General features: G+C 38.9%; 1 protein-coding gene across 8 annotated transcripts in view; it reads left to right on the forward strand.

Annotated features, from left to right (window-relative positions):
* Nucleotides 1-12,550, forward strand: part of UTRN (utrophin) — a 519,130-nt gene that overhangs the window by 161,064 nt on the left and 345,516 nt on the right. For all 8 annotated transcript variants that reach the window (XM_045499918.1, XM_045499921.1, XM_045499919.1 and 5 more), the window contains 4 exons: nt 1,475-1,716; nt 1,881-2,061; nt 4,690-4,835; nt 5,497-5,709. In XM_045499918.1, coding sequence (XP_045355874.1) covers nt 1,475-1,716; nt 1,881-2,061; nt 4,690-4,835; nt 5,497-5,709 — 782 coding nt within the window. The remainder of the gene's footprint in view (nt 1-1,474; nt 1,717-1,880; nt 2,062-4,689; nt 4,836-5,496; nt 5,710-12,550) is intronic.

Raw genomic sequence — 12,550 nt, forward strand, 5'->3', positions numbered from 1 at the left:
AGAGCCTGGCTCTCCATTGCTCAGAGAGTTTGTCAGGAAAATGGTGATTTGTTTTGTTTATAACCCTGTTAATAGAGACAAATGAACTTGGACTGTGGTGTGAATGATTTGCCAGGGTCTAATATTCTATTACCTGTGTGATCCTGGCCAGTGAACTTTAACAGCCGACATGGTTGATATATTCAAATTATGTCCCGTCATGTTTGCATTTCTGATTTTCTGTGGGTACAGTGTATTGTAGGATTTTTAAAATTGCATCCTCTGTCGCTCGTAAGTGACCTTTTGTTTTACATGCCATTTTATTCCTTAGGGCTCTCATTACCCTGGATTTTGATTGTGTATATTTACAAAGCACCATTGTTTTTTTCCCCCTCCTACTCAAATAATAAAGATGTTAAGCCCATTCTTTCCACATGCATGCTCTCCTAAGGAGATGAAGACTCCTTTGCAGATTTCCCATCTTTTTTCCTAGTAATTTTCAATGATTTGATGCATTTTATGTTAAGGGAAGGGCCGTGATAAAAGTTACTATTACATAGAACTATTATTTTTATGGACATTCTTTACCACTCAAAAACACGGGCTAAAATTATGTCAGTAATAAACATAATGGTGTTTTTTCTGATGTGTTAAAGTAGATCATCTTACCACTGCTTTGATATTTAGATCTTTGCTGGTCTGTGTGGGGCATGCCCAGTAGGCCACTGAAGCCTCTCGGGCCTGGCTGCTGGCCCGATTTTCCTACACTCACCAGGTTGCTCCCTGCAGTAGGGCTTCTCAACGTTCATTCTACGGTGCCTAGGACACTATGGTTTGGTCAAACCAGACTCTTGAGCTCCCTCCTCGATTATTTAGCCGGTTGTCTTTTTTGTGATGACAGAGGGTTTACCTTCTCATGTCAGAACTTGACAGGTCCACATAATTCATTGTATTTCCCTGGTTCACTGGAGAAGCTAGCAGAGTGGTAGGATGCACACAGTTTGTATAAAAGGCAGTGTCTGGAACTCCACTGATGTGCCTCTTGTGATAGCAATACCACTCCCAAACTGCTATTTCAAGCTTCCCATCTCCTGCTTTGGTCAGGGAGTGAAACAAAATTAAGTTTATTTATTTTGAGAGAGAGAGAGAGAGAGAGAGAGAGAGAGAGAGAATGAGAACGTAAGCAGGAGGAGTCGGGGAGAGAGAATCTGAGTGCAGGGCCCGACACGGGGCTTGATCTCCCAAACCACGATATCATGACCTGAACTGAAATTAAGAGTTGGATGCTTAGCCAACTGAGCCACCCTGGTACCCCTGAAACATAGTTATTTCTAACGGTATCATTGTAATTTTGTTGTTAAAAGGGACTTAAAGGAATGATCATTATATGTGACATCGCCTCATTATTTTGAATAGGTCAGAATGTTTATAACAAATTGAAAACAATTTTTATACTAACATATGAAGTGTCTGCTTATTTTTTATGTCTGCGTAGAAGGTATTCCTACTGAAGAAATAAAAAACGTTCTGGAGAAGGTATTCTCAGAATGGAAGGATGTATCTCAGCATTTGGAAGATCTGGCAAGAAAGATTCAGCTACAGGAAGATATAAATGCTTACTTTAAGCAGCTTGATGATCTTGAAAAGACCGTAAAGACAAAAGAGGAGTGGGTAAAACACACTCCCTTTTCAGAATCTCCCCAGCAGTCCTTGCAGAGCTTGAAGGACTCCTGTCAGGTAAAGAGATAACCATCCAGAACATGAAAGAATCCTATGTCCAGTCGTGTATTTAAAAAAGATGCTACTTGTATCATGAACATTAGGTTAATGCCACGCTGATTCACTTTCTGTGAGGATGTTCATCTTCAGTGACTTCTGTGACCCTATTTTCTCTTCCGTAGCGGGAACTGACAGATCTCCTCAGCCTCCACCCCAAAATTGCAAAGGCGCGTGCAGCTTGCTCAGCCCTGAAGTCTCAGCGCTCCACCCCGGATTTTGTCCAGCAGGGCTTTGATACCTTTCTGGGCCACTACCACGCTGTGCAACAGGAACTAGAGCATCGTCAGCAGCAGCTAGAGAGCGGTAAACCCATTCTCTTGGTTTTCTTAGTAGATGACTCCACTGTCTTCTCAGTTTGCCTTAATGTAAAAATTAGTCCCAGATGCCTCAGTTGGTTCAGTGTCTGACTTTGGCTCAGATCATGAGCTCACAGTTTGGGGCTTGAGCCCCCCCTTGGGCGTGATGCAGTCAGCCCAGAACCTGCTTCGGGTGCTCTGTCCCTCTCTCTCTGCCCCTCCCCCACTCACGCTCTTTCTCTCTCTCTCTCTCTCTCTCTCTCAGAAATAAATAAAACATTAAAAAAATTACTCCCCATATTCACACAAAGAGCACACGTGTTTGTTTAACACTAGCCACATTCTGTTTTCCTCTGTGCCTGCTACTGTTCTGGGTCTTAAAGTATATTCAGAGTATTTCCTGGATTCACACTTGTCTGTAAAAGTGCAAACAGCTTTCACTTGCTCTACATATAATGATTCTTCTTCTTCTTCTTTTTTAATGTTTATCTTTATTTTTGGGACAGAGACAGAGCACCAGAGGGGGAGAGGCAGAGAGACAGGGAGGCCCCGAATCCAGAGCAGGCTCCAGGCTCTCGGCACAGAGCCTGACACAGGGCTCGAACTCGTCAACTGTGAGATCATGACCCCAGCCAAAGTCAGGTGCTCAACCCACTGAGCCACCCAGGTGCCCTTACATATAATGATTCTTAAAGAGTGTTTTGAAAGGTGCTCTTCCTTCCTTTTCTTGAAGGAGACCAGCTAACATCATTACTGGTAGCGATAAAAGGAACGATCCCTTACTTCTTTTTGCTCCAAGTGGTTCAGGTTTTAGCAATACCATCTCTCCTTTGAAAAGAAATCATGTTTCTTTTTCAAAGGCTGAAACATTATAAAGAGTTTTTACTTTTGGAATAAACCTGGTTTTGGCACGTTAACTGTTAAGTGTTTTGAGAGCTCATCATTCGTATGTTCTGTTTTTTCTCCTCAGCTATTGTGTAAGTCAGGAATTGTGTTGTATTATGTAATGTTATGGGTAATGAATGTTAAAAAGCTGTATGTTGAACCATACCCTGCCTTGTGGCAAATATATATTTTGCAGTCACTTGTAGGAATCTGTATGTGTGCATGGTAAGCAAATGTGTCATGCTGTCTTTCTTCTGGAAAGGCATTTGGACACCATGCTTTTTTGTTCATTGAATTCAGTTAACCTACAGTGTAAAATAAATGTTTGAGAGTATTGCTTTTAAAATTTCCTGTATAAAACATGCCTTCATATTGATCCTTGTCAAAAATAGAAGCATATTTTGTAACAGTAAATTGAGAAAGCAGTACGTTAAACTATCTGTTTAACATTACGGAATACAACACAGTTCCTGACCTGAAACTGAAAAAAAATTCTAAATCTATTTTTTGTTTTTAATTGTGGTAAAATAGGCATAAAATACAATTTACCATGTTAATGCTTTTATTTTCTTTTATTTTTTTTTTAAAGTTTTATTCATTTCAGTAATCTCTGCACCCAATGTGGGACTTGAACTCATGACCTGGAGATCAAGAGTTGTGTGCTTCTCCAACTGAGGCAGCCAGACACGCCCCCCCCCCCCATTTTAACCATTGTAAAGTGTAGAGTTCGTAATGTTAAATATATTCATGTTGTTGTGCAACCACTCCCCAGAACCTTTTCATCTTGTGAAACTGAAACTCTATACCCATCAAACAACAGTTCTTCATTTCCTCCTCCCTCCCGCCCTTGGCAACCACCTTCTACTTTCTGTTTCTATGAGTTTGACTATTCTAGACACCCCATATAAGTGGAATCCTATAGCACTTGTTTTTTTGTACTTGGCTTATTTCACTTAGTATAATATCCTCGAAGTTCATCTATATGGGTAGCATGTGTCAGTTTCCTGCCTTTTTAAGACTGAGTAATATTCCATTATATGTATCATACCACATTTTTTTTCTCCATTCCTTTGTCAAGGGCATTTGGGTGCTTTCCACCCTTTGGCGGTTGTGACTAATGCTGCTGGTTTCTTAACTTTTGCTTCTAGTTGGTTTTGCTTCTTTGTACTTCAAATGAGCTTCCTTCCTTTCCACACAACTGTTGCTTGTCTGTGATTTTTACATCAGTGGCTGAGGTAGACATCATTCTGGCTGGCTTTTGCAGTCATTATTTCTCAGAGTACCTGCGGTAACCTGGCTGTCCTGTTCTGTGTAACGCCCACCACTCTGTAGGTGGCGATTTGTCTACACCCTTGAGTTCAGAGGAAGACCGGGTGAGGGGACCCTGGTTTTCTTTTATTCTTTGTGTAGCTACCGGGGAAAAGGACGTTATATGAGACAAAAGAAACATTGTAGTACCATCTTTAGAGAGACATTTCATCATGATGAAATGAAGAAAAAATGATAGTGATTTAGTTGATATTTCAAACATCAACGTCCGCAGGAATGAAGTCACCATCTGACTTTCAGAAATGCCAATGGAATGATTTAGCTTAGTAACTAGCGGAGACCCTTTTAAATTTTAATTACGGAGTTTAACCTATTAGCTATTAGGATTCACTTATATAGAGAAGATTAATGGTATGTATAATGATAATAATAATAGATTTCTAACACTATTTTCTAAAAGTAAGTATTTTTAAATAAACAGAACTGAAGAGCCAACCTGGACATGCATATTTGGAAACATTGAAAACACTGAAAGATATGCTAAATGATTCAGAAAGTAAGGCCCAGACATCTTTGAATGTCTTGAATGATCTTACAAAGGTGGAGAAAACCCTGCAGGAGAAAAAGGTAATATATATTGTAGGTCTTAGAAGTCTGGAGTCCTTTTTAATACCACATATCACTTATTTTGAAGTATATTTACAGCCATCTAAAAAAATATTAGCTATTTGTGGTCAAAATTGATCAAAAACTCCTTATAATTTGAATGTTAGTTACTATAATGTAGGATGTCAGTTGAAAGAAACTTATTAAATATGACTAATAAGATAAAAGCATATTTTGTCCTTCTATTACAATTAGTCCAGAATTCTCAACCTGTTCATAATCTGCTAAAATGTCTTGAATAAAATGAATATTACTTGAATTGATGTGTTCTTTTTTCTGTGTTGAATAAAAATGCTTCTCTGGTCATTCAGGATATGTGACTGTGCGTTATTTCATCAGATAAAACAGATCAGCCATTGAGCACTGCACACTGGATCCTCACTGAGTGTATTGTTATACTGGATTTTAGTGTGGAGAATATATTATTTCTGGCCCACGCACAACTCGTGAAGGGAAAGCTTTAACGTTTTTTGGTTATGCTTATTTTTCTTTCATGATTTTTACACAATTCTTTTTTAGTTGAATACCTCTTAAAAAGTGACCTTAGTCTGTGTTATAGCCCGTATTATTACATGTGTACAAATTATTGTGTGTATTTTTAATCTTTAAAAATTTTTTCCAGGCTCTTGATGAAATCCTTGAGAATCAAAAACCTACATTATATAAACTTGCAGAAGAAACAAAGGCTTTGGAGAAAAATGTTTCTCCAGATGTAAAAACAATGTATAAGCAAGAATTTGATGATGTTCAGGGAAAGTGGAACAAACTAAAGGTCAAGGTTTCCAAAGATCTTCATTTGCTTGAAGAAATTACTCCCAAACTTGGAGCTTTTGAGGTAAATCCAGAGGCCATTAGGACTTATCAAGGAGTAAAATGGTAATTTATCATGTAAGACTCTAGTATGTATTATTTGGATATTTTGCATTTTTTTCTAGTCCCACATTTATTATGTATATAAGTTGGGATTTCTGACTTGCTCTTACTGTGCTGGAGAACACATTTGTTTTTGTTTTTTTGTTTGTTTTTTTTTTTTTTTTGTTTTTTTTTTGCTTTGCAAGAGAGCTTCTTGGTAGAGGTGAACTGGATCTTAAAGAAAGAGAAAATTGCTTAAAACTGGTCAAAGTAATGTTTCAGGGATGAGGAGCTGGCATGATATTCAGACCAGTGATTAGGTTGCAGGGGAACATGGTTAGAATGGTTAGAGTGGTAAAATTGCCCACCTCGTACCAGACAGATGAGTGCTTGAAGCCGGTTTTTGAAGACTTCTTGAAACAAATCTGAGCTAGGCTGTCAATAAACGGTGTCATATTGGGAAAGCAGGTCAATTGAGGGACATGAAAATTCAGAAGTAGAATCCTTTCCTACATCTGAAAATGTTGACAGATGAAGCAGCGATGAAGTTCCAGAGGAAGGGGCAAATGTTAGGACCTAAGGAGAAAGTGATAAAAGTCAACGTCAGGTAAGACAGGATTTTAACGTTTCATCTGGGAGGAAGATGGAGAAGTGGTCTCCAGCAAATCACCTGGTTTTCTATTAGAAAAGGTCTGGATGAAGAATAAGTCCATCACACTCTGTTCTCCATCCTCCTGAGATCTCCTTACTTTGATCTGTCGTGTTTTGTTTTGTTTTCCCACTCTTGTATCTCAAGATAGACTTATGGTATAGGGCCTGGCACAGAGGAGGCACTCAGTAAGTATGTTTCAATGAATGAAATGAAATTAGTAATAGATTTAAATTTGAATATATATTAATATATAATATATTGTATATATATACATATATTTGGATTTAGTTTCCAAGAGAGTATATAAATGAGATTACTTACATATATATAAAATATATGTATGTCATATGGATGTGAGAATTTGTGTGAAGCCCGTGATAAAGTGAAAAGATTGAAAATTAAGACAAAATTTATGAAAGTGATGTTTTAAAAATCAAAATCAGGGAATATGTGGGAGAAGAGAGGCTGGTAGACTCTACAGATCAGTGTGAAGGTGTCCAGAAAGATGAGACAAGCGTGGTGACCACTGAACTTGGAGGGAAGCTCTTTGCCCCAGTGGGCAGTTCCAATGAGTGACCAGGAGAGTAAAGATAGTGAGGTTTCTCTCTCTCTCTCTCTCTCTCTCTCTCTCTCTCTCTCTCTGTGTGTGTGTGTGTGTGTGTGTGTTGGTAGTGGAAGGAATTTTTTTTCTAAGTGTAAACTTCAGTTTTATACCAAGACTGAGCTCTCCTTAGAATAAAGCATTAATTTTGGGGCGTGTGGGTGGCTCAGTCGGTTAAGTATCCAACTTCAGCTCAGGTCATGATCTCAAAGTATGTGGGTTTGAGCCCCCCGTCAGGCTCTGTGCTGACAGTCCAGAGCCTGGAGCCTGCCTCAGATTCTGTTTGTCCTCTCTCCGCCCCTCCCCGACTTGCACTCTGTCTCACCCTGTCTCTCAAAAATAAATAAATGTAAAAATAAAAAAAGAATAAAGCATTAATTTTGAAGAGGAATGTGTTATGTGTAGCTTAGTATTTTTGAATCATTTTACTTTGTGAGTGGATCCACTTCCCCTTATCTGCCTTCAGTTATAATTCTCACCAACTTTAAAAAAACAGAATTACCCTTACTCATGATTGTAAAATTTTGGTTATGGCTCAGGCATTGCATTATCAGTGGGGCCCAACTGAAGTGATTTTGTACCCTGCCCCCCTCCCCCCAGGACATTTGTTAATGTTTGGAGATTTTTCTGGTTGTCACAACTTTAGGGGGAGGGGGTGTGCTCTTGGCTCCTACCGTGCAGAGGCCAAGGTTATAGCTAACGCACAAGAATTCCCTCACGAAAAAAGAATTTTCTGGCCCTAAATGTCAATAGTGTGAAGGTTGAGCAATGCTGGATTAGAGACTTCTCATCTTTTCTAAAGAGCATTGCTTTGCCTTCAAGTTTAAATCTGAGATGCAGTTAGGGAAATTAACAGGTTAATTTTCTTTGGACTTGCAAAAGTGTATTTTAGGGTTACCTAAATGTGTGCCAATATTTTAATACGGAGTTTAAAGAAAAGAAATTGTCTTCCAAAACGCAGAAGAGAGTCCTGTGGTTATAGTAATCCAGCTTTAGGCTTTCCTGCACTGTTGTTACTCATGTAGCCAGTCCAGGCACTGGCATTTGGAATGTGTGCCAAATTTACTTACATAACGAATACCCCAGATATTTAGACTTTTTAGTTGTTTTCACAGTAGCAGATTTGTAAAGTCCAGCTATTCTTTATTTTTTGTGTTTAACTACAAGATTGTTGACAGTGTTTGTATTCCCTAATTGTGCAACCTCTTTATTGAAATATATGTGTGTGTGTGTGTGTGTGTGTGTGTGTGTGTGTATTTTAGAGAGAGAGAGAGCGCACGTGCACGCGGGGCAGAGAGAGAAGGACACAGAATCCGAAGCAAGATCCAGGCTCTGAGCTGTCAACACAGAGCCCGATGTGGGGCTCAAACTCACAAGCTGTGAGATCACAACCCATGCCGAGTCGGCCGCCCAACCAACTGAGAGCCACCTAGGCACCTCATATTTTTTAATTCTAAAGAAAACTTTTACTCCTTTATTTGCTTTGTTTTGCAGCATTGCTTTGTTACTTAATTACTTATGGTTCATTTAGGACAACTTAATTTTTCATCCAAAGCTTGTTACAATAAATATTCATTTGCAGGCTAGCATTTTTTCCCCCTTTTCAATGACCCGATGTACACTTTTTGACCATTTAAATTCTATTTGTCTTTAAGGCATGAGGCACAGTAGGCTTTTGATTCATTGTTATTTTACGATGGTGTTTCTTAGGAAAAAAGTGGTTGGCTTGTTTATTTTTAAAATGGATTTTTAATTATATAAGTAATGCACAGAGAGTGTTCATTGTGAAGAAATTGAATAATAGAGAAGTATTTAGAGTGAACATTTAGAGTCTTCCCCCGCCCCCATACCATTTCCTTTCCTGAAGGCAGTTAATATTAACAACGGGTCCCATGGAAAGACATTACATGCTCATAGATTGGAAGAGCAAAGTTAAAATGTCTATACTAGCCAAAGCAACCTACATATTTTGTGCAGTCCCTATCAAAATACTAACAGCAGTTTTCACAGAACTAGAACAAACAATTCTAACATTTGTATGGAATCACAAAAGACCCTGAATAGCCAAAGCAATCTTAAAAAAGAAAAAGCTGGAGGCATCATAATTCTGGACTCCAAATTATACTACAAAACTGTAGTAATCAAAACAGTATGGTGCTGGCACAAAAATAGACACAGATCAGTGACATAGAATAGAAAACCCAGAAATAAACCCTCAGTTATATGGTCAATTCATCTTTGACAAAGCAGGAAAGAATATCCAATGGGAAAAGGACAGTCTCTTCAACAAATGGTGTTGGGAAAACTGGACCACCACATGCAAAAGAAAGAAACTGGACCATTTTCTTATACCTTACACAAAAATAAGTTCAAAATGGATTGAAGACCTAAATGTGAGACTTAAAACCATAAAAAAATCCTAGAAGAGAACATAGGCAGTAGTAATCTCTTTGACATTGGCCATAGCAACTTCTTTCTAGATATATCTCCAGGGAAACAAAAGCAAAAATAAACTATTGGGGCTACATCAAAATAAAAAGCTTATGCATAGCAAAGGAGATAATCAACAAAACTAAAAGGCAGCCTTCGGAATGGGAGAAGGTATTTGCAAATCACATATCAAATAAAGGGTTAGTATACAAAATACATAAAGAACTTATATAAAAACTCAACACTCCCTAAATCACTAATCCAATTAAGAATGGACAGAAGACATGAATAGACATTTCTCCAAAGAAGACATACAGATGGCCAAAAGACACATGAAAAGATGCTCAATATCACTTACCATCAAGGAAATAGAAATCGAAACTACAATGAGATAATCACCTCACACCTGTCAGAATGGCTAAACTCAAGAACACAAGAAATAACAGGTGTTGGTGAGGATGTGGAGAAAAAGGAACTCTCATGCACTGTTGGTGGGAATGCAAACTGGTGTAGCCACTGTGGAAAACAGGATAGAGGTTCCTCAGAAAGTTAAAAGTAGAACTACTCTGTGATCCAGCAATGGCATTAATGGGTATTTACCCAAGGAATAAAAAAACACTAATTCAAAGGAATACATGTACTCTTATGTTTATAGGAGCATTATTTATAATAGCCAGGATATGGAAGCATTAACTGATGAATGGGTAAAGAAGCTAAGTACATACATACTGTGGAATATTACTCAGCCATAAAAAGAATGAAATCTTGACATTTGCCATGACATGGATGGATCTAGAGAGTATAATGCTAAGCAAGATAAGGCAGAGAAAGACAAACATGTTATTTCGCTCATATGTGGAATTTAAGAAACAAAACAAACATGCAAAGGGAAAAAGATACAAACCAAGAAACAGATTCTTAATTATGGAGAACAAACTGATGGTTACCAGAGGGGAGGGGGCTGGGGGCTGGGTGAAATAGATGATGGGGATTAAGGAGGGCGCTTGTGATGAGCATGGGGTGATGTATAGAACTGTTGAATCACTGTTAAAAAAAAGGGTTCTTGCTAGAGGCTAACATATTCCAAGTAAAAAGGGAAAGCTTATGAATGTTATTAATTTTAATCATTTTTTTCACCCTAATAGAAACAAATGATGTTGGAGCTCCATGAGGGACATTTAAGTAGTACACAGATGCATGAACTTGGAGTATGAATCCCCTACTGAAAATAATGATGATGCCTTTTATTGGCACAGCACATTTAAACTTTGAACCCATTCTACAGTACTTGCAAAAGTGTCGTTATTTGTGTGCAAATTTTAGTTTTCTGTTACTTGTTGACAAATAGTGTCTTTTTTCATCTGCCTACGTTTCCTTTGTCTGCATGGCTGGTTTCTCTGGACAGGTAGAGGTTTGGCCTGCGTATTCTTATTCAGTGTCATGTTCATGTAAGTTCTTAAATCTTTTTTTTTTTTATCTATTCCATGCCAAAGTAATGACCTCAGTTCCTGTACTTAAGAATTAAAATTAATTGGTGCTTTTAAAACCCACTTCTTCCAGGCAGCTAGACATTTAAAAATATATGAAAAAGTTTTTTCATTATTGATTTTACTTGATTTTCTTATGAGTTATGAGAATTAAATATAAAATCCTAAGAGGCTGTTTATGTATCTCTTATCACCAGTAATGATGTCTTTGGATTCAGAGGCTTCAGGTATTTGTATTGTTTCTTTTTCCCTATTTAAATTCTTTTGTCGTGCGGTATCCCTGCAAAATCGTGCAACTGTCCCCAAGGCCCACACAAAACTCTGTCTTAGGTTTACCACTGCTCCTCCCTTTCAGACACTCCTGTAGCCTCTTCCTGCTTTGTGCAGACTCTCAGTCCCTTGCCCTGACAATCCCATTGCCCTTTAAATAGGACTCCAGCTTCTAGTCGTGCCCTCTCAAATCCATCTTCTACAGTGGTGGCAGAGTTCCACTTCTGGAAAGTATGTGGTTGTCTTTGCCCTGGTAATAGAGAGCGCACTCATAAACATCCTAGCTTCTGCCCCTTCCTTGTTCTGAAGCCCCTCCTGCACTGTGCCCCCTGTCCCCACCCCCTCCTTCCAGAGCTGAGTGGGGTGAGGAAAAAAACAGTGTAGTGGATCACAAAGACCCCACATTGGATAATTGCCTTTGTCCAGAAATGTCACTTGCTTGCTAAGAATTCACATCTTCCTCTTCTGAGCTCATCCTTTAAGAATAAGCTTGTTCCACAAGCAGTCTTTCCTCTCGCTCACCCCATACCCCCCAGCTGATTGTTCCCTCCTCTGTGATTCTACTACGCCTCGTTCATGCCTTCACAGTCCCTCATTTCAGGCCAGTTTTTTTTATTAAGGCTTGACTGTGTGTCTGTCCTCCCCCCGCTGAGGACTGAGCTCTTTGACTACAGGAACCCTGTGTGGCAAGCAACAAGCAAGTGGGTGTGAATAATTGGTTTGTAGGTGCCTGCAGGCATCTTACCAGTCACATTTCTCTACGAAGTTGGGTCTCTAAAATCTAAATGCCCGCTTTTCATAAATGATGGGACCTTGTATAGTCACACCCCTTCCTTCAGTTGCTGAGCACTCAGAGGCACACACTGGCCTGCTGTGCTCTGGCCCAGCCTGTGGAAGGGGATATGTGGGAGCTCTGAGACATGCAGAACCAACCAGGCTTTGAAATTACTCTGGAAGGCACTTCAGAGGAAAAACGCAGTGGAAAATACCTTGTAAGAGTAACCTGCAACATGGCCGATCTCACTTTTTTCGGGTAACATATACCTGATAACAGTGATTTCATAAGGTCTTTTTCCCCCCTCACTTTGAATGCATTTTACTTTACTAAAGGGAATATTGGTGCATTCTAAACCTTACATTTAAGAACTCTTGTTAGTTTCAGATGATAAATGCTGTAGCAGTGTCATTGTTGGTCTTCCCTGCTAAACGAAAGAGCACTTTTTAACGAGTGTTTTTGAGGTTCATGAATATTATAAAACCAAACAAAACAGAAGCCTCATTACCTCAAGTTACTGTTTTAATTCTGGTTTCACACTTCTTCTTGCCTGTGTCTTGGGCTAGAAATTGCTTAAAAAGCTGTGGACATTCCAACAGATGGGGAAGG

Source organism: Leopardus geoffroyi, chromosome B2 (genome assembly GCF_018350155.1).
Source record: "Leopardus geoffroyi isolate Oge1 chromosome B2, O.geoffroyi_Oge1_pat1.0, whole genome shotgun sequence".
NCBI lineage: Eukaryota > Metazoa > Chordata > Mammalia > Carnivora > Felidae > Leopardus > Leopardus geoffroyi.